This window comes from Centroberyx gerrardi, chromosome 9 (genome assembly GCF_048128805.1).
Source record: "Centroberyx gerrardi isolate f3 chromosome 9, fCenGer3.hap1.cur.20231027, whole genome shotgun sequence".
Lineage (NCBI taxonomy): Eukaryota > Metazoa > Chordata > Actinopteri > Beryciformes > Berycidae > Centroberyx > Centroberyx gerrardi.
The window spans coordinates 15745492-15769310 of NC_136005.1; the positions used below are offsets into that span (position 1 = coordinate 15745492).

General features: G+C 44.4%; 2 protein-coding genes across 5 annotated transcripts in view; both read left to right on the forward strand.

The window, feature by feature from the left end:
- suco (SUN domain containing ossification factor) overlaps positions 1-14782 on the forward strand; it is a 45385-nt gene extending 30603 nt beyond the window's left edge. For all 3 annotated transcript variants that reach the window (XM_071895587.2, XM_071895588.2, XM_078285571.1), the window contains 11 exons: positions 1243-1334; positions 1791-1856; positions 2734-2817; positions 5497-5584; positions 5808-7196; positions 7387-7474; positions 7585-7689; positions 8942-9096; positions 9399-9490; positions 10433-10488; positions 11183-14782. In XM_071895587.2, coding sequence (XP_071751688.2) covers positions 1243-1334; positions 1791-1856; positions 2734-2817; positions 5497-5584; positions 5808-7196; positions 7387-7474; positions 7585-7689; positions 8942-9096; positions 9399-9490; positions 10433-10488; positions 11183-11728 — 2761 coding nt within the window. In that variant the 3' untranslated portion in view covers positions 11729-14782. The remainder of the gene's footprint in view (positions 1-1242; positions 1335-1790; positions 1857-2733; positions 2818-5496; positions 5585-5807; positions 7197-7386; positions 7475-7584; positions 7690-8941; positions 9097-9398; positions 9491-10432; positions 10489-11182) is intronic.
- Positions 14783-16016: 1234 nt separating this feature from the next.
- The window catches only part of mysm1 (Myb-like, SWIRM and MPN domains 1), a 67307-nt gene continuing 59504 nt past the window's right edge, over positions 16017-23819 (forward strand). The window contains exons 1-20 of one of the 2 annotated variants that reach the window (XR_013505100.1): positions 16017-16072; positions 16268-16340; positions 16430-16500; positions 17833-17907; positions 18012-18090; positions 18305-18403; positions 18672-19284; positions 19394-19631; positions 19736-19866; positions 19964-20067; positions 20170-20247; positions 20408-20490; positions 20665-20719; positions 21117-21167; positions 21427-21501; positions 21616-21804; positions 22191-22323; positions 22518-22623; positions 22936-22993; positions 23120-23718. Coding sequence is in view for 1 of the 2 variants with exons in the window: in XM_078285747.1 (XP_078141873.1) it covers positions 16017-16072; positions 16268-16340; positions 16430-16500; positions 17833-17907; positions 18012-18090; positions 18305-18403; positions 18672-19284; positions 19394-19631; positions 19736-19866; positions 19964-20067; positions 20170-20247; positions 20408-20490; positions 20665-20719; positions 21117-21167; positions 21427-21501; positions 21616-21804; positions 22191-22323; positions 22518-22623; positions 22936-22993; positions 23120-23464 (2712 nt within the window). In the remaining variant the exon portion in view is untranslated. Of the gene's footprint in view, positions 16073-16267; positions 16341-16429; positions 16501-17832; positions 17908-18011; positions 18091-18304; positions 18404-18671; positions 19285-19393; positions 19632-19735; positions 19867-19963; positions 20068-20169; positions 20248-20407; positions 20491-20664; positions 20720-21116; positions 21168-21426; positions 21502-21615; positions 21805-22190; positions 22324-22517; positions 22624-22935; positions 22994-23119; positions 23798-23819 lie in introns of those variants that run through there. The other variant, XM_078285747.1, reaches the window with a different exon arrangement.

Sequence of the window (23819 nt, forward strand, 5' to 3'; positions counted from 1 at the left end):
CTTTGATTTTACACTAGTTCAAATATGTACATTGTGTTTTATTGAATAAAAACTCCAGTCTCCCAGTTCATACTGTACTGTACCGTCATTCCAGGAAACATGCTGTCCTTTGGGAGTGTCATGTATACGCTAATGGAAATCCAGGAGATATTTGTTGGGCTGCTGGAGTTGGCTCCTAATGTAAAAAAAAAAAAAATTAGCTCTTGCTCATCAGTTTTGCTGTCTTGTTCTTTACCTCTCTTGGTGATTATTGGTAGCATGCAGCTATCCAAGAAAGTGGTTAAAGGGCCGGGAGTAGGGCTGGCTGCACGTTACTAGAGTGTATGTCTTTCGTCGCTCTACATATAAAAATGCCTCCCAAATACAGCCGCTCTCTTGTACACATATCATCTACAGCTCTGTGTGGCATTTCCCACCACAGCGAGGGCTGGAACCCAGCCCGCCCCCCTCAGATGAACTGCACCTACAGCCAGAGCATTTAGGGTTGTTTTAAATTGTGCTTTTGGCCATTCCAGTGTAACACGACACCCTGGTTCCTCATGCTGAGTTGGATGCACTGAGTAACCAATCGCTCATCAGCTTAACACACACACACACACACACACACTCACACACACACACACACACGCATGCACACACATACCTACAAGCCCAAGCTAGAGGGGTCATGGGGGACTTGGTAGGAGAGAATTGCTGTAGGGGGTTGAAGGGGCTGTAAAACCCTCCTTCACATTTTTACAACAAGGTCATAATTGAGATATGCTGCCTCTGCTAACTATCCTCTCTGAAGTTAAGGCCATAACTGAAGGCTGAGATGAAAAGAGGAATGTGGAGAACAAGGGCTGAAACTTGTTTACTTTTTTAAGTAATAGAAAACAGTGTATTCTTTAGTCCTTTTTCCATTTTTCCTCCGCTGTGTGATGTAAGAAGGTTGGGTGTGTCATGTTCGTTTTTGCCATATGGCTTTTCCGTAGTGTTGCAGAATTATAATAGAGGTGGATATAATATTATATGTGTTCATAAAAAATACCACAAACAACCTTCACAATATTATGATTATAGGAGGTGTTTCCACTGACCATATTTATTACACTTTCTCTTGTATGTGATCTGCATTGTGTGTAGTAAAGAGCTGCCACACCCAAGGAAAACTTCACCACCTCTGTTGTGTGGTAATAAAAACACTTTGACCTTGTATGTAAGTAACTGTGTGTGTGTGTGTGTGTGTGTGTGTCTGTGTAGGGTGTTTGGTACCAGTATGGTGGAGGAGTATGAGGAGATAGCAGACTCTCAGTACCCCTCAGAGAGACTGGAGTACTTGGATGAAGACTACGGTAAGATGGTGATCTGATTGGGTCTCAGAATGTTACCTATTGATTTTTACGTGGCAGTTTGCCATTTTCCAGGACACTGATACATCTGGGAATTGTTTGGGGATATGTTGTCCAATTTTAGTAGCCAGTGTTTCATCCTTGTGATTAACATAGTTTTATGCTGACCTGGCACAACAATACATGTGTTCCAAGTCAGCAAGCTGCATAAGCCCCACAGGAGAGACAGAGTTATAAGATTCAATCTATATTGCTTTTTGGAATAAAGTAGCTATCCATATTGACAGGCCTTTTTCTGTGGAGCTTCCTTTATCAATTCCTCAATTCTGATAACATTTTATGGTTTTTCAGTGTGTAAAATCTCATACGGTTGAATGTGTGTTTTAATCTAAATCTGTATCTGTTTACTGGAGTTGTGAATATTTCTAGTTGTAACCTGTGATGTGTTTTTCTCCTCAGACTATCCCCCTGGCTACCAACCATCTGAGGACAAGGCCTCTAAGAACCTGCTTGGCTCAGCTACCAGTATGTACAGTACACACCTGCGTATATAGCCACAATATCCAAGAGAAAATAACTGTGAATGCGTCTGCTTCATGCCACATCAAAACAATTAACATCAACAGAAGATAAGATGAACTTTATCGATCCCCGAGGGGAAATAATGTGAATGGTTTAAGATGGAGCGCTATAGGTTCAGATGTTTGCAGTTTACTGATTTACAAATTTACAGTCCAGCTTAAGAGCATACACACATGCAGAGGTGCATTGTTGGCTATTGGTGCACTGACAAGTCAAGTGTGTCACCCTGCAGCAAATACCAGTGGTTAATGTATGTCCAGGTTAGAGATACAGGGAGGCAGAAAGTGCTGAATGTTCCCTCAGTTTCTTTATTCCCACATGGCATCACAAGTACACACAGACTTAGGTTGTAAAATTTTGCTCATACTGGACTCCATTTTACCACACACACACACACACACACACACAGTGAAGTCCCTGTGTCTCCTAATTTAGCGAGGGGAGGACTGGTATGTTTCATTGGTTACACACACACTCAAACACACAAACCTTCACAGGGGTCAAACATAACCCTCGGTTTTCCTTAAAAAAACACAGCAGAGGCACATAGAGGGGTTTTCTTTAGCTGGGCAGGCCTGGAGGAGAAGGTTGGAGGGGGGGAACGGGAACTGAATTTGGGAGAAATTCTGCGAAAGAGAGAAAAAAATAAAATAAAGGGGACAGAGAACATTGAAGCAATGCAAGAGAGAGGAGAGTAAGGAAAGAGGAATGCCAAGGTTTGTGGTTTTATTGATTAGCCCCAAGCTGTTACCTGTCCACTTACCAGGAACCTCATGTCTTGGAAAATAATTATTTTGTTGTGTGTGTTCTTTTTCCTTAGATGCCATCCTGAACATGGTCAACAACATCGCTGCCAATGTGCTGGGCGGCAAGCCAGAGCTGGAGGGAGGAGCGCACACAGAAGGTACTCATCCCTCGTGTCCTCGTTGCTTCCCCTGCCTTTTTTTCATCATCTTTTACTTTTTATCTCTCCAATTTCCCCTCTCAAGGCCAAACTTCTCCCGGCCAAACCACTCCAGGCTGCCACCAATAATCAGTCAAAATGTCTCGCAGGCCAACAGTTCTGAGTAGTTTTGAGTGTTTGAGATTTCTGAACAGTGTTAAAGGACTAGCTAGTAAACCAAATTGGAGAAAACACTGGAGCGTTCTGAGAATCTGTCTAACTTTCCTCCGAATATTTCTCCTTCAGTGTTGTTCAGATTTGTGAGTTTTAGTTTTTCCTCTCATCAGTTTGACCCATTTGTATAATATCCAGTAAACCACATTACATTTGCTTAGTTTATTTCAGTGCTGCCACCTGCCAGCTGTTTACTTGGGGAATAGCTAGCTAACTAGTCATTAGCTTCATACCATATTTACTAATACAGACTCAGGGTAAGTCTTCTAGTCAACTTTAGTCTTCGTGTGCCCCCCAAGACCACAGCAGACTCTGACAGATTTCCTGCTCTGCTGTGTTTTTAACTTCATACCTCTCTGCTCTACATTCCTTACTGATTCTGAACTGTTTTTTCACCCCCACAATGATGCTTTTATTCCCATGCATGTCTATTCTTGTATGATTTGTGTTGTTTTGTTACGCTTTTATACTGTGTTGCATTCTGCTTGCTGCCCAGTCTCTTTTTTTCCTTTTTTATTTATTTCCTCTCCCTTTTGCTCCCTGCTCTCCTTTTGTTGTACTGCCCATTGTTAATGGTCATGTTGTTTGTTGTTTAATGTTGTCTGTCTGTATGTTGAACGTTTGTATGTTTGAGTTTTTATTTTATCCCCTCTCCTCTTCTCCCAAGAGGCTAACCTCTTGCCCTGACTGTCCATGTAAATAATGATTTGTTCTTAAGCGATCAGCCTAGTAAAATATAGGCTAAATATAAAAAAAGAAAATTCCCTTTGCCCCTCATCTTCTTTATCCTTCTTACCCCCTCAAATGTTGCATTATGTGCGTTCCTGGAACTGTGGCTTGCTGTGGAGAAATTACCACAGACTGAGTTCTGTAAATAACTTTAAATTGGTTAAAAGGTCTTCTGTGGGAGAAGTGTAAAAGTGCTGCCATCTCGCAACCCAGTTTCCTGTGTGGACGTTACTCTGTACACAGTAAAAGTCTAAACCATAGTGTCAGAGATTTTATAAGGAAACGCTTTCTTCCTGTTCTTTCTCGGAAAGGAAAAGAGGAAAACAAGGCCCTGGTATTCGTTCTGCTTTGTTCTCTTTGCATAACCACACACCTTGTCAGGAAAGTATCAAACATAACTGGTTCAACCATGTAGAACAATGAATCATTTCCAGGTCAACATCTTCAAAACGAGTCTGTTTGGTTTGGAGATGGGTTAGCATGCGTCACCCGTCCTGGTCTGAAGCCATATTAATCTGACGTACTTGAAGCCCTTGGGCATATTATTGATTGGTTGACTGCTGACAATTTTGGTTCAGCCATCAGATTAGTAACATTACTGTCTTCCTCAATTTGCACACACTTTGTTCAGTCCCCTCTTTTCTTCTTTTCTGTCTGTCTCTCACCACTGGCTTGCTAAGTTTGACTGAACCCAACTTCTCTTACCACATATTGCTTAGATTAGCTGGCTCTGAAACTGGGTCATTCTTTTTTCTCTGTCTCTTAAGTGTGAGCATATGCATAGCCTGCACGCGTGTGTGTGTGTGCATGTGTGTGTGTTTGGTGAGGGAGCCAGATGTTTATTTGGCTGTTGGCAGGAGATCTCCAGCAGGATTTCAACAGAACTATGGCTATCTGTGTTCTAGTCTGTGGCAGAGGAGCTGAGTCGTATTAAGACTGAGGGGGTCTATGACGCCAATCCTGCTCCTAGCCCTGTTCACCCCACAGGGAGTCACGTCTCTCTTACGCAACTTTACCCCTGTGGCAGCAAATTGAAGGGAAAAATCCACCCTAACACAGAATTCTCCTATTGCTTATATTTTTCATACGACCTTGCATAGTTTTGTCCAGATTTCTGTACATGAGAAGTCTCTCCTTAAACTAAAAACAAGAGATTCTTATTTGGGAGTTGCTCCACAGGCAACAAATAGAAGGCAGACTCTGTGAAAGCTGTGGGAGTGCTCATGGTTATTTTTCCAGAAAGAGGTGTACAGTTTCTTTGTTCAGAAATTGAATTGAAATTTGGCATTGTCACTGTGAATTAAAGAACATTTTGGCTTTAAATGGAGTCCACAAAGCCAGCCTTTCATTTACTATCAATGGAGCAACTCCACAAAGTTTGGCTTCGTGACAATTTCTCTTTAACTTACTGCTGGCTCCCTGCAGTTAGTTATGATGATTCTGATGCCTATTTACACCCACAGAGGAAGTGAGGGAGAGGGTGTGGGAGAGGGATCGGTTCTAACTGGACTAGACCGGTTGACAGTATTTCTGCCTTTCCCAAACATGGGCTTGCCAACCACACAGTGTTGGCAAAAGGTTCTCTGTTCTACATTGTAGCTCTGACAGCCACATAGGGGTTAGCAGAAACATACTGCGGCCAAGTTATGTGGCTCTGTGTAATCTTAAACTGCAGCCAGGAGTTATCAGTGTCCCGTTCTGAGTTGGTTTAATGTTGTGTGTTTGTCCAACTTCTAGCCAATGCAACAGCGGAGGCCCAGAATGAAACGGAGGGGAGCACAGAAGTTCTGCTCAAACCCACCGCAACCATCAGTGAATCTGCAACGTAAGACACACATAGACCAATACACCAATTAAAATGGAAATGTCATTTACATATCACACAAGGATACAGAGAGTTAGGATGCTGTTACAACATGTACCTATTAATACCTTCCAAACAAAGCATGTTACATACAAAGCACGATAAATAGAGACACACAGTCAAATACAACAATACATTCCTCCATGGATATGCTGCTAAATTATTACACATTTCTTTATCTCAGACTGGAGACTGCAGTGCCAGAGCACCCTGCTTCCCACGAGGATTCAGAGCTCTCCAAAGACTCTCCCACACCCTCCTCCTCATCAAATGACTCCCCTGAAGACAGACAGATTGTCACTCTGGTGGTGGAGGAGGAGGAAGACGAGGAGCCCAGACAGTCTACTGTCACCCTGATGGAGGAGGAGGGAGAGGAGGAGGAGGAAGAAGAGAGAGAGGAGCAGATGAGGAGGGAGGCGAGGGGGAGACGGAGGGAGAGCCAGGTGTACTGTCCTTTCTCCTCCCTCTCCTCCCTCTCTCTGTCCTGCATGGCCACCCTGCCGGAGCTGCTCCATCGCTGGTGCTCAGCCAGGCTGGCCAAGGAGAGACAGCGCAGCCTTCGGCGGAGGCAACTGGACACTCAAACACAGACGCACCCCGATGCAGACACCCCTGCCCTCACACACACACCTCCACAAATCCCTGTCCCTGCACCCACATCCACCCAGGAAACCCTTCCCCTCACAGAGAAAGTTCCAGAGCCTGAGATCCCGCTCCAGGGCCAAATTGAGGGCAAACCCCCTGCTGAGGTACACACCACACACACACATCCCAGCACTCACACCCCTGACACACACACGCCAGAGTCCCACATTCTTCTGGAGCCTAGTAGAACCTCCACCATCCCCCCTCACAGTTTCTCCCACACTTCCCTGTCCCGCCCCACCCCCACCCATGAGGAAAAACCACTACCTCCCATTAAAGATGCAGCCCTGGACCCTGTCCCCACCCCAACCCTCCAAGGGGTCTCTGTTCCAGAGACGCAACAGGCCAGCAGCGCCACCCCCACCCCTACCCTGAGCTCTCCCTTACAGCCTCTGGCCTCCGAGACACCCCCTCCTCAGCTAGACATCTTGGTTCCTCCTGTTAAGGAGCAGCCTGTCCAGCCTCTTCCCGTGGCCTCCAGGCCTGCAGACCCGATCCCCCCTCCCACTGAACTGCCCACAGCTCCTCCACTGCCTGACACTCACACAGACACAGTAAGGTCGGGAGCAGACAGTGGGGACTCGCAGAGACACAACCTCCAGGCTTCCCAGACCCATGGGGAGCAGGGTGACCCACTCACCCAGACCGGAGAGCCCCATCGGGGGGAAGACTTGGTGGACGACCCCCTTCTGAGTACCAACGGCAATGGGAATATCCACAGGACAGCTACGGACTTCTATGCGGAGCTGCAGAATGGAGCGGATTATGGCGCCGGGGCGGTGAACGGGAACGGAGCATTACTGAATGGGGGAGCGGTGCACGGCTCCAGCCAGAAAGAGAGTGTGTTCATGAGGCTGAACAACAGGATCAAAGCCCTGGAGATGAACATGAGTCTGTCCAGCAGATACCTGGAGGAACTCAGTCAGAGGTGATGTCACTGAACACAACAAACCTTAGAATTATATAATTATAATCACAATTGCAGAGCACTTGTTTTAATAAAGTTACAAATTGCTTAGTAGAGCCATATGACCAATGACATTGTACCAGGTATTCAAACCCTTTTACATTGCGAAGGAGTAACTCATAAGATGGGTTTTTGCATTTGTGTTGTTCAGATACCGTAAGCAGATGGAAGAGATGCAGAGAGCGTTCAACAAGACCATCATCAAACTGCAGAACACCTCCCGCATCGCTGAGGAGCAGGTCAGTTGGAGCTAGAGAAGTTGAAGCAGAGACGGTTAACAATCATGTCAGCGTATGATTGAGCGATGGCTGAGTAACTGTTGTGTTTTGCTTCTTCTGTGTATGTTCAGGACCAGAAGCAGACAGATTCCATCCAGGTTCTGCAGAGCCAGCTGGAGAATGTCACTAAACTGATGCTCAATCTCACAGCTACAGTCAGCCAGCTGCAGAGAGAGGTAAATACTATTGTTACAAGGTAGTTACTGTCCAACTTTGAGATCTACCGTTGGCAAAGCCAGAAAAAAGTTGTTTGGTTTGCTGCTTGCTGCTTGGAATGCCTGCTGATCTCAACTGACCCAACACAGTGTTTGGAGCCAGGCTGGGTTTGCAAGCCTGATTTGTCTAACTGAGATAGCAGCTAGACACCAAAGCACAGCAGGACACAAACATGAAAGAGCACCATTGAAAACATTTGGGCACTCCAGGCTGAACCTACAATGATCAGAGACTGAGGGGAAACATTTGCAAAGGTGAAGTTGATCATGGAAATACTGGAAAGACATCAACTGTTATCTTTCTGGGGCAACAACGGGCAAAGATTATACTAATCATGGGACTTATGTGGCAAAGCTTCTATCTTTTATTATTTGCATGTCCTCCAGCAAACTGTTCAATGGAACATGAGGCAAAATGCAAAAATTAATTAGTGCTATTGCTAAAGTACTGGGAAAGGAGATAAGGTGGAGCTCTAAAAGGCACAGTTTGCCTTAGTTTGGGGTGTCAAGGAAAGGTCTGACAAAAAAATTGATGTGGCTAGGAGTTTGTGGACAGATGGCATCACTGCTCCCATTAATCGATCTCTAGGAAGATGAATACCTACATGAAGTTATGACCCAATCTTACAGTATGGCCTCCAGTCTAGATGGGAAGCTATGCTGTTTTGTCTATTGCTATTCATACATTGCATTTAGTTCAGACCGGAAGAAAAGTGAAGATGAGAGAATGCAAAATATTTTTCTTCCATCTCAAAGGTCTTGCTGCAGTTTCAGTTCCCCAGTTAAACACTCTTGGTTGCTTGATTGAAATCTGCCAGCAGCAACAAGGTGGCTTTACACTTGACATAAATGCACGAAAGGAGCTCTCTAAATACATAAAAGAATATCATGAATACAACAATGATTGTGTGTGTGTAGTGCTGATGAATATACGGAACATCTGTCTAACTTGTTTTTGTTGTTTTCTACCTTTGACATTTTTGCTCATTCAGATATGCTTTGGAATACTTGAGAAAAAGTCAATGGACATTCAGTTATTGATGGGCAGTGTAGATGAGTTTGGTGACACTACTGAGGGAAAGAGATTCTGTTGGGCCAAGCAAATATTTTGTTCTGCGCTTGTGCTAACACAAAATGTTGTTTTAAATGTATTTTATTTGCAGCAGAATACTGCACTGCAATTCACTTTGGTTGTTTTGCTTTTTCTCTCCAGGTATCTGACCGCCAGAGTTACCTAGTGGTGTCTCTGGTCCTGTGTCTCTCTCTGGGCCTGCTGCTGTGTCTGCAGTGCTGCCGCAGCTCCTCTCCCAACCCTCACACCAACCCTGCTGCCCTGCCCAAGAGCAACCACTACCCCAGCCCCAAGAGGTTGGTAGACACACACACACACTCGCACTTCTACGACATATAAATAGGACCGTTGTGTTAAGCCTGGCTTTAGGTTCCCTGAGTTATGCATAAGTATTGTTTGGGCTTTCTCAGCTCTGTTATAATGATCCCCTCCACCCAGGCCCTGCTTCTGAATAGAAGATGTTGGATCACTCCCATACCTCAGCTGTTTTTTTTGCTTGTCTAGTGCTGTTATACTTGTTCTGCCACTGACTGTGGTGGGTAGTAGGATACTGTAAACAACACTTTACGAATGCGAGCGTCTTGTCTTTTCTTGTCAGATGCTTCTCCTCTTATGATGATATGAGTCTAAAGCGCAGGGTGACCTGTCCGCTTGTTCGCTCCAAGTCATTCCAGCTGTCTTCTACAGAAGGTAAGAGCCACACACACACACACACACTGACACACACACACACACACTGTACACACATCTCTCTCCTCAAACCTGCCCTCTCAATGTTTTTCCATGTGTTGTGTTTCTCCTCCCTCATCTGTCATTGTAGTTTAAGCAAGATTGAGACTCAAGATACCACAGTCATAGCCCCATCGGTGACAAATTGCACAGATCATGTTATCGCTACCCCGGCCCATTTGGCTAACCGCATCAAGCTACGGCAGCGCTAGCCGCATGACTGTGACCATTTCTTAGACTCTCTTCTTCACTCTTTCTGTGTCTTTCCTCACACTCTGTATCTCTGTTGCATCCTCGTACACACGGTACCGTTCTGAGTGGCTGATATCCCTGCAGTGTCGGGGGCGGAACCGAGCCACACGCCTGTAGGGAGTGGCTGGTGCAAGCAATGAAAGAATTAAGCCTTTCACTCATGAAACCTAAAACTCTCCCTGTTGCTCATTATTCCTCCACTGTGTGTTTGCGAGCATGCGTGTGTGTGTGTGTGTGTGTGTGTTTGCCCTTGAGGCTGAGAGGCTGTCATTGCCAGCTTGTGTCCACCTGCAGGCTAAAGGACTATAATAATAGAGCACAATGCTTTGCTGGCTCTTGATGGACATTTGCAAGTAGTAATAACAAACAAAGAATAGCAACACGCTTTTTATTGGCAGTAACTTATGCTATTTCAGGCTAACCTTAGTTTTTAATCAAATTGTATATACATATACAGTATATAACATTCATTGTTGACCTCTTTGAAAATACATACTATTTTCTTTATAGTAGAGGGGCTATGATTAGAATGTGAAGTTCTGCTGGCTTAGCCTTAATACTACTACTTGCAAGGTCGTTTCATGCTTTTTACATGTATGTATTCCTGTTTCCCATTCCATCATTAACCTGGCCCCTTTCTCCCCTGTTCAGTAGGTCCAGATGACTTGTACATTGTAGAACCTCTAAGGTTTTCTCCAGAGAAAAAGGTACAGTGTCTATTCCAACTGCTGCTGTTGGCTGTGACGGCCATCTTAAGTGCTGTGTGTTCTGGTGTCAGTCAGTCAGTCTGTCAGTGGGTTGGAGCAGGGCTGCCTCTCAATGCTGTGGGATGTCACTGATCTCAGTGGATCTGAAGTAGAATAAAAGTGGCAATGTATTGGACACGAGGAAAGGGAGCTGCTGAGGAGTGTTAAGACTCAGCCCTCATGTCACCCCGCTACAAATAGCTGACTTGTCTGTTAACCACTTCTTTGCTGACACTGTGGATTTGAATCCTAGCACAGCACAGCACTGAGAAGAATAAGGGTCAGTTGTGAATACTTTGTTCACATATTCATGTCAGTAATATCCGTTTCTCCCAAATCCTTTTTCTCATAAATTCCATCATTCTCCATTGAACTCTCCCACCCTTCTCTGACCCATTTGTGTGACCTCATACTAGACCAAGTGACACACTCACTGTACCTCTAAAACGGACTGGGAATCAATGTTTGCTTTACTTTTGTAGTGTTCTAGTTCTAACCTAAGATTTGAAGAGCATCATCACTTACTTCAAATAATAATGGTAGTACAGTGTCTAGCACAAAGGTGGTTAATATGGCCTTGAATTATTAGTTACATCTTAAAGTTTTTCTTTGAACCTTGTGTTTATCATTTGCTCCTCTTATTTTTCTCCTGTAGAAAAAGCGGTGCAAGACAAAATCGTCGGACAAGGTTGAGATTCTGAAGGCGTCCGACCCCTCTGCTCCACTCACTAACGGGGTTCCCAAGTGTAATGGCTTCCAGCCCTGCCTGCCTCTCCCACCTACACCCCCACCTCCACCTCCGCCCCCTCCTCCCCCTCCGCCTCTCCAGCCCTCTGTAGAGGAGGTGTCATTGTTGTCCTCCTGCTCCTCCAAGGAGTTGCCCTCAGAGACCAGCAGCTGTAGCTCGTCCACCCACTCTGAGGAGTCCTACACAAGCCGCCTCCCCCCTCCCTCTCCCATCTTCTCCTCGGGCCTGTGTAATGGCCACGCCCTGCCTTTTGCCCTCCATCCGCCTCCCTCCAAGTCTCGTCAGGAGAAGCGCTCGGTGAAGCGGCGGAAGTCGCGACAGGCGGAGCTGCAGTTCCCCTCCGTGCCAGGCAGAGGCGTCGGTTCTCTGCCCAGCCTGCAGCATCTGATGAAGGGAAACAAGGAGATCAGTGTCGGGACCATAGGAGTGACAGCTGTCACCGGACACGTCTGAATACACATACACACGGACCTGTGTGTTCACTCTTTGTGCAGTTCAGAGTCACTTGTACACAACTTTATACTCACACCCATACACAGACTATATGGTAGCAGACTCGATGGGCATAGTGAGGAGATGAGGTCTTGCCACGTCTCAAAGAACCACACTTCCCATGAGCACCTAGGCGCACCGTGGAACTGCAGTGGCCATGGCAACAGTAGCTCAGCATCATCCACTCCTCCCTGAAGAAGTTTATAGCCCCTCCTATCAGAGACCTGTTTACGGTTATGTGCCTTTATATCTGTTCTAGACCTTTTAATGATGAAAACATGAAATTCAAAGGATTGTTGATGTTTTTCCTTTTGGACAGAGAGAGACACTATGGTGGGGAGTGAAACATAAATACAAGTCAAATCCATTGAAGTGCGGATGAGCTGTTTTCTACTGGATAAGCACATTGTTCCATGGCAGTTGAGCACCAGTGGCTTTTTCCCCATATAGAGCACAGTGAGGAGAGGTGCTAGCTGGGGTGAGCCCCAACTCTAGTTCCCTGCTTCTTCGGGGGCCTCAAGAAGTATTAAGCTGCTCTTTTGGATAACATGTCATTATGAGAGAACTGTGGAGCATGACAAACTATTTCTCTTATGCTTCTCATTTCCTTCTGTCTTCCATTGCCATCATTTCGTGCATTCTGTCTGTTGTTCCAACCTAACACGAGTACAGTTGTTTGTATGGGACCAGAGTGTTAACCTTTCATATACACCAGACCCTCTCTCTCTCTCTCTCTCTCTCTCTCTCTCTCTCTCTCTCTCTCTCTCTCTCTCTCTCTCTCTTTCTCTCTCTCTTTCTCTGTCAGTCAATTCCAAGCCAACCATCAGAGCTGAATGAAGAAATGTATTCAGCATGGGGTTCAGCTGAGTCTGAAAGCATTTGTCTGTTCAGTCTAGTGTCTCACTTTAGCCCACATTACAAAATACAATAGCAGCAGTCTTGAAATCCTACTAGTCTACAATGAAATGCTCGCCATATTGAGGCAGTTTGGGCTGGGCCCAAAAACCTTGTACCCACCCACACAGAGAGAGAGACACACACACACACACACACACACACACACCCACACCAAGTGAGGAGAGAAGAGAGATTGTCTATTGTTACAGTAGATATTGTAACTGTGAGGCAGGTAAAACAAGGTCAAGCAGACTAGAGTCCAGCCATAGTTGTTTCTTATTGTTTTCATCTATAAATGAACCGTGCTCCAAGCTGGCAGTTGCCTAAGTGGTTGGATTGATTTAGGCCAGTATGGATGGAGAGGTGAATGTTTACACAGTCTGTCACACACACCTACTGGGACCCTGCAGAGGACACTGAGAGACCAGTTTTATTTATCTATTTATTTATTTAAATTACTCCACAGATTTATCCTGTACATTAACTGTCTAGTACAGGCCTTGGCCTCCCAGTCTCCCGACCCTGCAGTGTCACAGTAGTATGTCCATGTGAGCATGTTGCATAGGAGTAATGCAATAAAGTACACTCAACGGTACTGTCACGTGGTCACGGTGGATGGCTCATCCACACACACTAGTTTTATGTTTTTACATGTTATGTGAGTTTCTATAATTATTATTTGCTGCAAATGGCTGGAGAGTCTAGTCTCTGAAACTGTGATGCCTCCTCGCTCGGCTTGCCTCAACCAGGCATATCAGACAGGCGTGATGGCAGTCGCATGTCACTTATATATCCGACACAATAATAGAGTAATATATTTTTACGACCGCACACCTCAGAGGCTTATGAGGATTTATCAGACTGCTGCTTTTGCATGTTTTTAGAGCTGTTGGGGAGTTGAAGTAGCAGAAAGGGATAATGGGCTAAAGTCGGGTTGTTGTTGTTTGTGTATTATTGTCTTGCCTCCTGTGTGCTTGTTTCAGGATCTTTGCTGGATGGCTAATTAACTGACTTTACCTCACCCTGATTGACCTAAGACATTCATTTTAATGATATTTAAGTATATGAGAAGATGTGAAAAGGGGTATTAGGGTTTTTTAATAACAGAGAAAAGAGATAGTCTTTGTTTATGTATGTGATTTTCTGACTGGCTCTGTTTGGTTGGGCTTGGTAACTGTATCAGAGACACTGAGAAATTGTCTCTTCTGAAATCTGAAACTTTACACTCCCGTTATAACTTAATTACCTCTACTGACCAGCCTCCACGGTCCCCTTTCTCTTCTCTGCATATTCATATCCACCACAGTCACCTCTGACCCCCATTGCACGCATTTCTCTGTGGCTGTGGAGAGAACTCATTTTAATACGCCTGTTTTATTAACCACTCTAGTTCCCATTAGGAGATTGAAATGCTTTACCGGTCCGCACGCCTGCTTTCCCGACTAGCTGTCTCTGTGTATCTTCACTCTCACTCGCTCGCTCACTCAAGTCTTTTATTCACCTGTCATGTCGTTGTTTGGCTATGTGTTTGCCCCACCGTTAGTGAAAGTTGTGGTTTCTGAGGAGCAGGACATGAATCGGTCCTCTTGAATAAAGGGAACGCAGTGAGGATGGGTATGGATTGGAACACTATATATTTTAATGTGACTCAATGTTCCACACGCCCAGCAAATCACGACTTTTTTTTGTACCTTTTTTTTTTTTTTTTTTGAATGTGTATGATCTCATGTTTGTGTGCGAGTGTGTAAACCTGTATGCATGCGAGTGAGGTTCCTTGTTGCTCTCGTGTGCGTGCCTGTGTTATGAGAGAAAGACTACTCTGAATCTACTTATCCCATAACACGGTGAATAGGGAGATTGCCCTTTGATGAGAAATCCTAGGAGCTCAGTGTGCACTTTGTATAACTCCTCATGCCTTTTTGTTTTTTTCTATTCTACCTTGTATGTCAAGTGCTATCCTTTCAGGCATCTCTTCTCTTCTTTCTCTCTCTCTCTCCCTCTTTCTGATTACTCTGAAGAGCTGCACAGTATTTTTGAGCAGGAGTGAGTGTAACTACAAAAACTGTAGTGCCATTAGAAACTGTGAATTTCTAAATAAAACATTTTTGTTGTCTTTCACTTTGTCTTCGGCTTTTATTCTGCATATCCACCCCACAGTATGGATATAATACACTAGGTCAGTCATTGCTCTTAAATCTTATCTGGTCCATGAAGGAAAGGGAAATGGGCACAGTATGGTCAGTTTAAAGGGAGACTGAAAATGTTCCAACCAAAATGAGAGGGGTGAGGCTCTGAGACATCATATTCCTAAGTGTAACATAAAACCAGCAGCAGACCTGTATGGGGTTATGCTGGTACACAGTGAAGGGAGACATAGGCCATTTCCCATAATGGATGATTGCAAACTTTACCTCCCTAATAAGAACAGCACTTAAGCAATTAGCCCATTTCTTTCTAAGTGGTTGAGAGCGCCTCAGACCTGAAGAAAGTTTGAAGACGGGCCAGGACGCCATTCAGAGCTTTCAGAGGATAGTGAAAGGGTAAAAACAATTGAGTCCATTAAGAACTGTTACTGCTGCTTCCGTGGGTCCAGATGGAGCAGATGAAGTCTACATTCAGATCATCACAAGACATCACACCTCAATATTGCTTCACAAACAGGCCTTGGAAAATCGAGATGGATAAAAACCTGTTATGCTCTTGGTATGAATTAAAAAGCTTCAAAATAGCTGTGGTTCGTGCGTGGAGGCAGGACAGCTTGGGTCTCTAATTCGTTTGTTATGCTGCCTTCAAGTGTTTTTGGAAATACTGCAACTACGGTCAGAACGACCCAGCATAATATACTGGGGAAAGTCTGTGCTGTTGCAACTTGCCAATATGTGACGTTTAGGGGGGCGGAGAGCATGAACGCCGTGTCAACAACTAATGGTAAAAATGTAGGATATGCAACAACATTTGGATGATTAAAACACCAATCACATAGCTGATGTAATCGATCAATTCGTCAATTACAAACCTAATTCCTCTCCTTCTACCGTAGTGTCACAAATAGCTTGATTTCGAAAATAGAACTCGGGGAATACCAGCTACCAACAGCTATCTTTGTCACGGGATCTATTTTGTTATTATGTCCGACCAAAAGCACTTCAGTCTCGGATTTACGACTCCCAAATTGGAGGAAATTTAGCGGAATACATGAATGCAGCATTGTTAGCGTTAGTGTGAAGAAAAAAAAAGGCACCGGAGCCATTTTCCGCACTTCCCGCCAGACGGTGACGCTGTCCGTAGAACTGTGCAGTGATTTCACCCAGTTGACGCTCTCATTCCGTTGTTACGTTATATCCTAAACAACATGGCGGACGAAGTTGATGTTGATATCGAGGGAGATGAATTTGATACCAATGTTAGGTAAGGTTGTTTGTTGTCTCAGTTGAATTCATATTTATATTGTCAGTTGGTCTTATTTGGTTGAGTCCCTGCTGGTGTAATGGAGACCCCGCTGTTTCAGTCCATTATGAAGGCTAGCTAGCTTGAATGTCAGACGTGGTTGATGTCTAGGTTCATGACATGGTTGATTACAATCAGCTTTCTTTTATATTCAAGTGACTTTGAAGGAGGCGGGCTGCTCCAGGACCAGTTCCTGCACTCTGCGTGGAAGACCAGTACTGGGATATTGGTACGGGACGTTGCGGCTAACACTTTAGCTGGCTACCGTATACTTATTTGTGCTTTTCTTGACTTGCTGTCTCTCCCTCTTCCCTGCAGCCTTGGGAGCTGGACAGCTCCATCAGCGCAGAGAACAGAGAGGTGATAGAGAACATGCTGTTGGAGGAACAGTATCCTTTCACTGACCTCAAAATTAATCACAGACCTTTAGACAACACATTGTGCAGATTGCAGTGTCATAAGTGACCAAGAGGCTTACTGCAAATTGCATTGAGTGAGTTACAACCTGTCAAACTAGCATTTCTGAGCTTCCCCATGATGAGTAATGATACACGTACTAACTGTGCTTAGCTCTTACAAGCCCAAGCGCACTATTACCCCAACGTCTAGATAGAATCTCACTCTGACAAACACGTTCAATTGTAGATTTATTAGGATTGAAAGAATAATACTAATTCTTAGTTTATTTAATTATTTTGCCTTTCACTGACTAGACCCAGTATGCAGTGACTACACCTTTGTCAGTAACCAACCTTTCAGACACCTTAGTTCAATGTGAGGAGACCTATGTAGGAATGATCACTCAGCCCCGATGAAGGATGAAGATGCTGAGAGTTTAATGTCTTTACAAAAACGATTGGTTTAATGAAACTACTTATACTAACAATTACACTCGCAAAGAAAGACTTAAAAAAGAAAGACAAATTAACAAAAGTGCAGAACGAAGAAAAACTTCAGTCACAAGTTGTCCTCTTCTGTCCCTCTGGTTAAAATGATGAAAAAGCTGTGTCTAGGTATTTACTGGTTCAGCTTACGCACCCCTTTCTCTTTTTTCTGGAGTAAGTTTGTCTAAAATTGTCTCCTATTTCACCAGTTCTAAGCCGTTGTCCTGTTTCAAACGCTACTTCCTCAAAAATCATGCCTGCCTGTCCAGGGCGCCTCACCTCCTATATTATTGACTTCTTCATTGTTTTCACCCCCAGTCAAAACTTTCATCTAGCTGAGCCAGCACACAAATACGTTTGAACTTCTGCAATTTCTGCAAATTCTGCAGAAAGCAGAACTTGTAAAGGAATACCTTTACAAGTTCTGCTTTCTGACTTACATCTGTGTCTAATCACACTTAACTTCTTCAGGACATGGCGTCATCTACGTAAGCACATATGCCTTATACTCCCAATCAGGCCTTCTCTCTTAAAAGTCTGAGTTTTTCCTTAGTGCCATTCTTTTTGGCATTACATATACCCATTCATCAGCAGATGTCCTACTGTAACATGCAGAGAGTTTGATGTGAGAGTTCATTATCAGTCTCTTTAAGTATTTCTATGTGGGTCTTTTCAGTCTCTTGGGTCTCTCTGAGTTTCCAGGAAGCCTCAAGTCGAGCCAATTTACAGGCTGCACAACAACACAAGTCTTTATATGTCTGTTCCAATATGTAGCTGCATTTTCAGTAACACTATTGTGATTTTCATAAAACTGTTGGTCCTTAACCACACTCTTAGATATTATCTGACAGGTAAAGAGATTCCTAGTAATGTTTGGCACAGTGACACTAACACCAAGCCCAAAGTCAAGAAGTAAGTCTGTTCATCTTTCAACATTTACTCAATCACAGTCCCACCACTTCCTCCTTTTGTTGCCACTTTTGTTTAAACCACCCTCCTGTCTGTTGGTTGTCCAGGTCTCCAACCAAGGCCTCGTCCTCAGGCTCCTCGTCTCGCTGGTCCCAACAGGAGAAGGGGCTGTTTGAGGAAGGACTGGTGAGCTTCCCTCTTTCTCTACCAGCCATATTTACACAGTATGACATTCATCATGTTAACATACAATCCCTTAGCTCAACTGACTGTCTCTAGTCTGCTGCGAATGTATACATGTCTATACCAAATTCAATACCAGCCGTTTCAGCGTTTGCTAGGTGCTTTGTGACTGCATTTTGCAGATTACTAGGTGTCTAAAAGCTGTGTGCTTCTGCAGGCTCAGTTTGGTCGAAGGTGGACTAAGATTGCCAAGTTGGTGGGCAGCCGTACAGTTCTTCAAGTCAAGAGCTATGCCAGACAGTATTTCAAACACAAGGTGAGGCTTGCCTTAACTACTTTCTACCTGTGTAATGCTGCTAGCTAAGTAGCATGCAATTTTACACATTGCCATCTGTCAATGCAATGTCTCTGATTCTGGTCTCTTTCAGCAAGTGTTTTCAACACAATTTAACTTGTGCTTCCCTAATTATTCAAACTCTTCCACAACAAGAATGCATTCTTCAGGAAGGCTTTAGAAATACGGATGCAGGATAAATTTCCAAAGAATGGCCAGAGTAAGTCTAACAATCCGTCCATTCTTGCAGGCTAAATCAGAACCCAGAGGTGCAGCTCCCTCCACAGGCCCAGTGATGCCCGTACCAGCTCTTCAGTCCACCTCCAGCCACGCATCCGCTCTGGCCAATGCTGTCCGTATAGAGAAGCTTTCTGATGATGAGGATGAGGAGGTAGACATCACTGATGACCTGAGTGATGATGGAGAGGAAGGTGATAAACCGCAGGCTGTGCTCAAGACTGAGTCATGTAGCTCTGAACAGCTTGCAGAGACAGAGACCCAGACAGACAGTCCCATACAAGGGCAGAACACACAGGTGGAGCCCATCAAGACAGAGGATGGCCTTGCTCTGGTAGAGAGCAGCCATGGGAAAAGCACAAAGGACCAACCTAGCCACAGCACTCCATCTCCACCAAGTCATCAACCCTTATCTCCCCTCCTTTGCTCAGAGGAGCCTGGTGTGACCAGGCTGGATGAGAAAGACAGAGAGGCAATCTCACTACTTCCAAAAAACCCTCAGGCAGGAGCAGGGACAGAGTCAAAGAAGATGACTGATCAGCACCACATACCTCAGAGCCTGAGCTCCCAGCCCGAGAGCGCAGGGGAAAGACATCAACTAGAAGAGGGCTGCAGTGATACAGCAGGTAACCAGTAGCTGCTGTTCATATGTAAATCTATCCCATGATCTCCATTCTTTTCTCTTCTGAAGTTACACTGATGTTGTTAAGACAAGGATTGTTTTTTTTCTCTTAGATTCTGTTGACGATAAAGACAACCAGGGTCCAAATTATAGACCTGAAGAAGACCAGTATGAGGAGGAGGAGGATGACGAGGAAGAAGAGGAGCTTAAGGCCCCTGAACAGGAAATAGAGATGGACATGGAGACCATCACTGAGGACGAGAAACAAGCTATCCCAGAATTCTTTGAGGGGCGACCATCCAAGACCCCTGAAAGATATCTGAAGATCAGAAACTACATCCTGGACCAATGGTAAACATTAATATACATGTTCACTCACTACTCTGTTACACTGCAGCTCTGCAAGTGAGCAAACAAGCAAGAATAACGTGTGTATTACTGTCGTTGATCATCAGGTTGAAGAGCAAGCCAAAGTACCTGAACAAGACGTCAGTGCGCCCTGGACTGAAGAACTGCGGAGACGTCAACTGTATTGGCAGAGTACACACCTACCTGGAACTCATAGGAGCCATCAACTTCAACTGTGGTAAGCCTGCTGAGCCTATGAGAGCATTTATTCCCAAGCTTTGATTCTTGTTTCCATTTTCAATCTCAATCTTCTTCAATCATCTCTCGCTTTGTAGAGCAGGCAGTGTATAATCGCCCCAAGGTGATGGACCGCTCCAAGCATAAGGTGGGCAAAGATGTCCTGGAGGCTTACCAGCTAGCCCAGAGACTGCAGAGCATGGTAGGTACCTGCCAACCCCTAAACCATGATCTTTAACCTCAAGCATCTAAACTGTGAGCTTGCTGGACCTTGATCTAAGTGCTGATTGGTTGTGCGTTATAGCGGACCAGGAAGCGTCGTGTGCGGGACACCTGGGGAAACTGGTGTGACGCTAAGGACTTGGAGGGACAGACATATGAGGTATGTAACCTCTCACACACACACACACACACACACACACACACACACACACACACACACACACACACACACACAGACTGCAAGTGTGCAGCAGAGTATTGATCAGTGGGCGATGTGTACCATTCTATTCACTGTTCATGTTTTGTGGTGTGTCCATCAGCATCTGAGTGCAGAGGAGCTTGCCCTGCGGAGAGAGGAGATGAAGAAGCAGCCGAAACCCTGCAAGATGTCCAGACACAGAGGGTGAGCCTGATGGATAGATGCAACACATGCTGAATTCCAGACAGTATATGTTGAGGACAGTTTTATTAGTTAAGGCCAAACAATCACAAGCTTGGTGGTGCTCTGTGTCTGCAGACAAAGTGGCAATACCTATAAATAGTCTTTTCTTACGGTCTCACTTTCTCCTTCTCCTAGATCATTTGATCCATTCCAGCTGATTCCTTGCAGGTCTTTTGGAGAGGATGTACAGGTCAGTGGCCATCTGTCCCATTATTCAGTTGCCAATGAAGTAGTCATTCATCATTCAGGATGGGAATTTCACCACCAGTTGTATCTGTAGTTATGTCTCCAGCAAAAGAATTCTTCAGTATACCAAGTGTACCTAGAACAAGTGGATGAAGAATTATTTTTTACCCAGTAACTTTAAAAATATAATATCGGTAAGCAGTCTATTTGTATTTATCTTGAAGAGCCATCGAAATGTCCTGTTTTCACTTGCAACTGTATATAAAATATATTTATTGAACCGACTAATATATCTATGGTTGACTAGTATATTAACCAGTGAGGAGCCAACTAACAGTTTATATTTTCCCATCTCTAATCATTTGTAGTAACTAACATCTCCTCTTCGTTCTTTTCCCCAGGAGCCGTTCCAAGTTATAGTGTGTGCAGAGGCTCTCCTCATCATGGACATGGTATGCAATACACACAACCACAGCTATGTATCCTGGTCACGGTATCAGACTGATGTGACAAGAGTAATTAGGCTGGAAAGTTTCTTCTGTGTGCTGCATGCACCATAAGCTAATTTACTGTGCTTTCATCGTTGCACTGACCTGTATGGCAAGACATTCTCTACATTGGAATGGGTTCTTATGCTTCTGTTATATTTCAGACCATAGTCTCATTTTTTTCTAATGTTTCCAAAGTGATTAAGTGTGTCTTGGTTCTCAGCATGCCCATGTGTCCCGGGGAGAAGTCATTGGTCTGCTTGGTGGAGCTTTCAATGAAGAAGACAAAGTACTCAAGGTAGGAGAAGCTGTGGGGAAGCAACAATATGGATGAAGGTTTGATCTTATTATAATTGACAGTGATAAATCATTCTGAATGTGTGTGTGTGTGTGTGTGTATGCCTGAGTGTAGATCTGTGCAGCAGAGCCATGTAACAGTGTGAGTACAGGTTTGCAGTGTGAGATGGATCCTCTGTCTCAGACCCAGGCCTGTGAGACGCTGTCAGCCCTGGGCTTCAGTGTGGTGGGCTGGTACCACTCACACCCAACCTTCCACCCCAACCCCTCTGTACGGGACATAAACACACAGGACCAGTTCCAGGTAAAATGGCTTTAGTTGAAATTGTACATCTTGGCCTGATTTTAAACTGGAATGTCTACATACTTGTGTGTATGTGTTTGTGTCCAAGTTTGTGCACCTACACTCATTTGTTTTCCATAAAAAGATTCCATTATAATAGCCCCAGTTAGCTTCTTATCCTGATACATCTTTGATGTGTGGACATAGACTACCTGACTATTCAGCATCAATTATTTATTTCTTATCTGTTTTGATATAGGCTAACACTGCTGGCCAGGTTAAAGATCAAGGTTCAACTGTTTGATGTTAAACTTTTTGGTCTCCCTGGCTAGCAAAAACCAGTTTAACTTCGTTAACTCTTAGACAGTAAGTATCTGTGATCTGATTTTCTATCCTGCTTGTTCCAGAGTTATTTCTCACGTGGCGGAGCCCCCTTCATAGGGATGATAGTGAGCCCATACGATCCAGCCAACCCCTCCCCCCATTCCCAGACCACCTGCCTATTGGTGAGAGAGACCCAGGAACCTTCAGGCCCACAGAGTATGTCTAACACACACACACACACACTCACTTCCACGTACAATAGATGTGACCAAAAATAAAACGTCAAAATGGTTGAGATCAAGAGCCTTTCAAATCAAACCAAACCAACAATGTAGGTCAGTTATTGCTATATACAGGGCCATAGTTTATCCTCTGGCTGAGTTTGTCTCTCTCTCTGTTTTCCTCTCCAGAGCTGCCCTACAGGTTTGACTTCCTGTCCTCCCAAGACATTCCAGACTGGGAACAGATGTTGAGGAGAGCCCAGTGGATCATCTGCAAATACTCCCAAACACATGGGTGAGTAAGACACAAGACTTTAGTGACCACTCTGGCAGATATGCCCTATGGCTGATTCTGCTATTCTGTGATTTGAACACATAACAAAGTTAAGACTTCTGTTCCTTTGTGGAGCATTCAATTTAAATTGGTTATGTACAGCAGAGGTACTGAAAAGAACAGCAACCCTCCAGTGTTGCCTGGGGCAGGATCTCCTCAGATAGGGGTCCCTGGCCTAAAGTGAATCAATTTGTGTGGTGCTTCATATGGTAAAAGTTTGACAATCCCTAACTGTGGAGTATCTAAACGGTTATCTTTGTCTGCTCTGGTCAGGAGTGTGCAGATGGACAGGTTTTTCCGGAAGGACTCCCATCTCACCTGTCTGGAGAAGGTCAGTCCAGTCCATCAACTGTCCCCACTTCCCCGTGGTTCAAGGTTTCATTGACTTATCTCTGCTTTTACCATCTTATTGTCTTATTGTTTCACTAAACCCCCTTTCTAAATCCCCTCCCTCTAGATGCTGTCATCTTTGGCGAGGTACCTGGAGCCCCTGCCAGAAGAGGAGGGAGACCCCTTCCTCACCCAGATCCAGGCCCTCTTCCAGTGTGACTTTATTGCCAAGCAACCATCTGACCAGGAAGAGGGAGAAGCTTTAAATTTCTCATCCCCGCCAATCGACTCAGATGACTTTGCCTTTGATCAGCCAGAGAATACCCAGGAAGGAGAGTCTAATTTGGGGTCTGGCAGCGCTCCAGACTGGGACATCCATCTGAACACACAGACAACAAACTCAGAGACAGACACCAGTCCAGTATTACACCTAGGCTCTGTTTTGTTGACTGGACATGATTATTTACTGTGATTCCACTTGGACCCTATATCTATTTGTACTTTTCCCGCACTGTATTATTTAACAAGGTATAAAAAACATAAATACTAAAAGGTTTTGTAGCATTATCACCAATGTATGCATCTAGTTATTTTTTACAAGAGCAAGTGACATTTATTTTAGTATCAGATTGTGTGAACAAAGTTTTAAAGGATGAAAGGATTTTACCTCAACACCAGAGATGATTGACCATATAGAAAAGAGTGAATCCGTGTGTGTGTGTGTGTGTGTGTGTAGGCATGAGTGGGTTTGAGGGAAAAATCATCCATTCAGTTCTCATTTCAGCTTTCGTGTTGCTTTCCAGCACAAAAATAAATATCTATTTTCA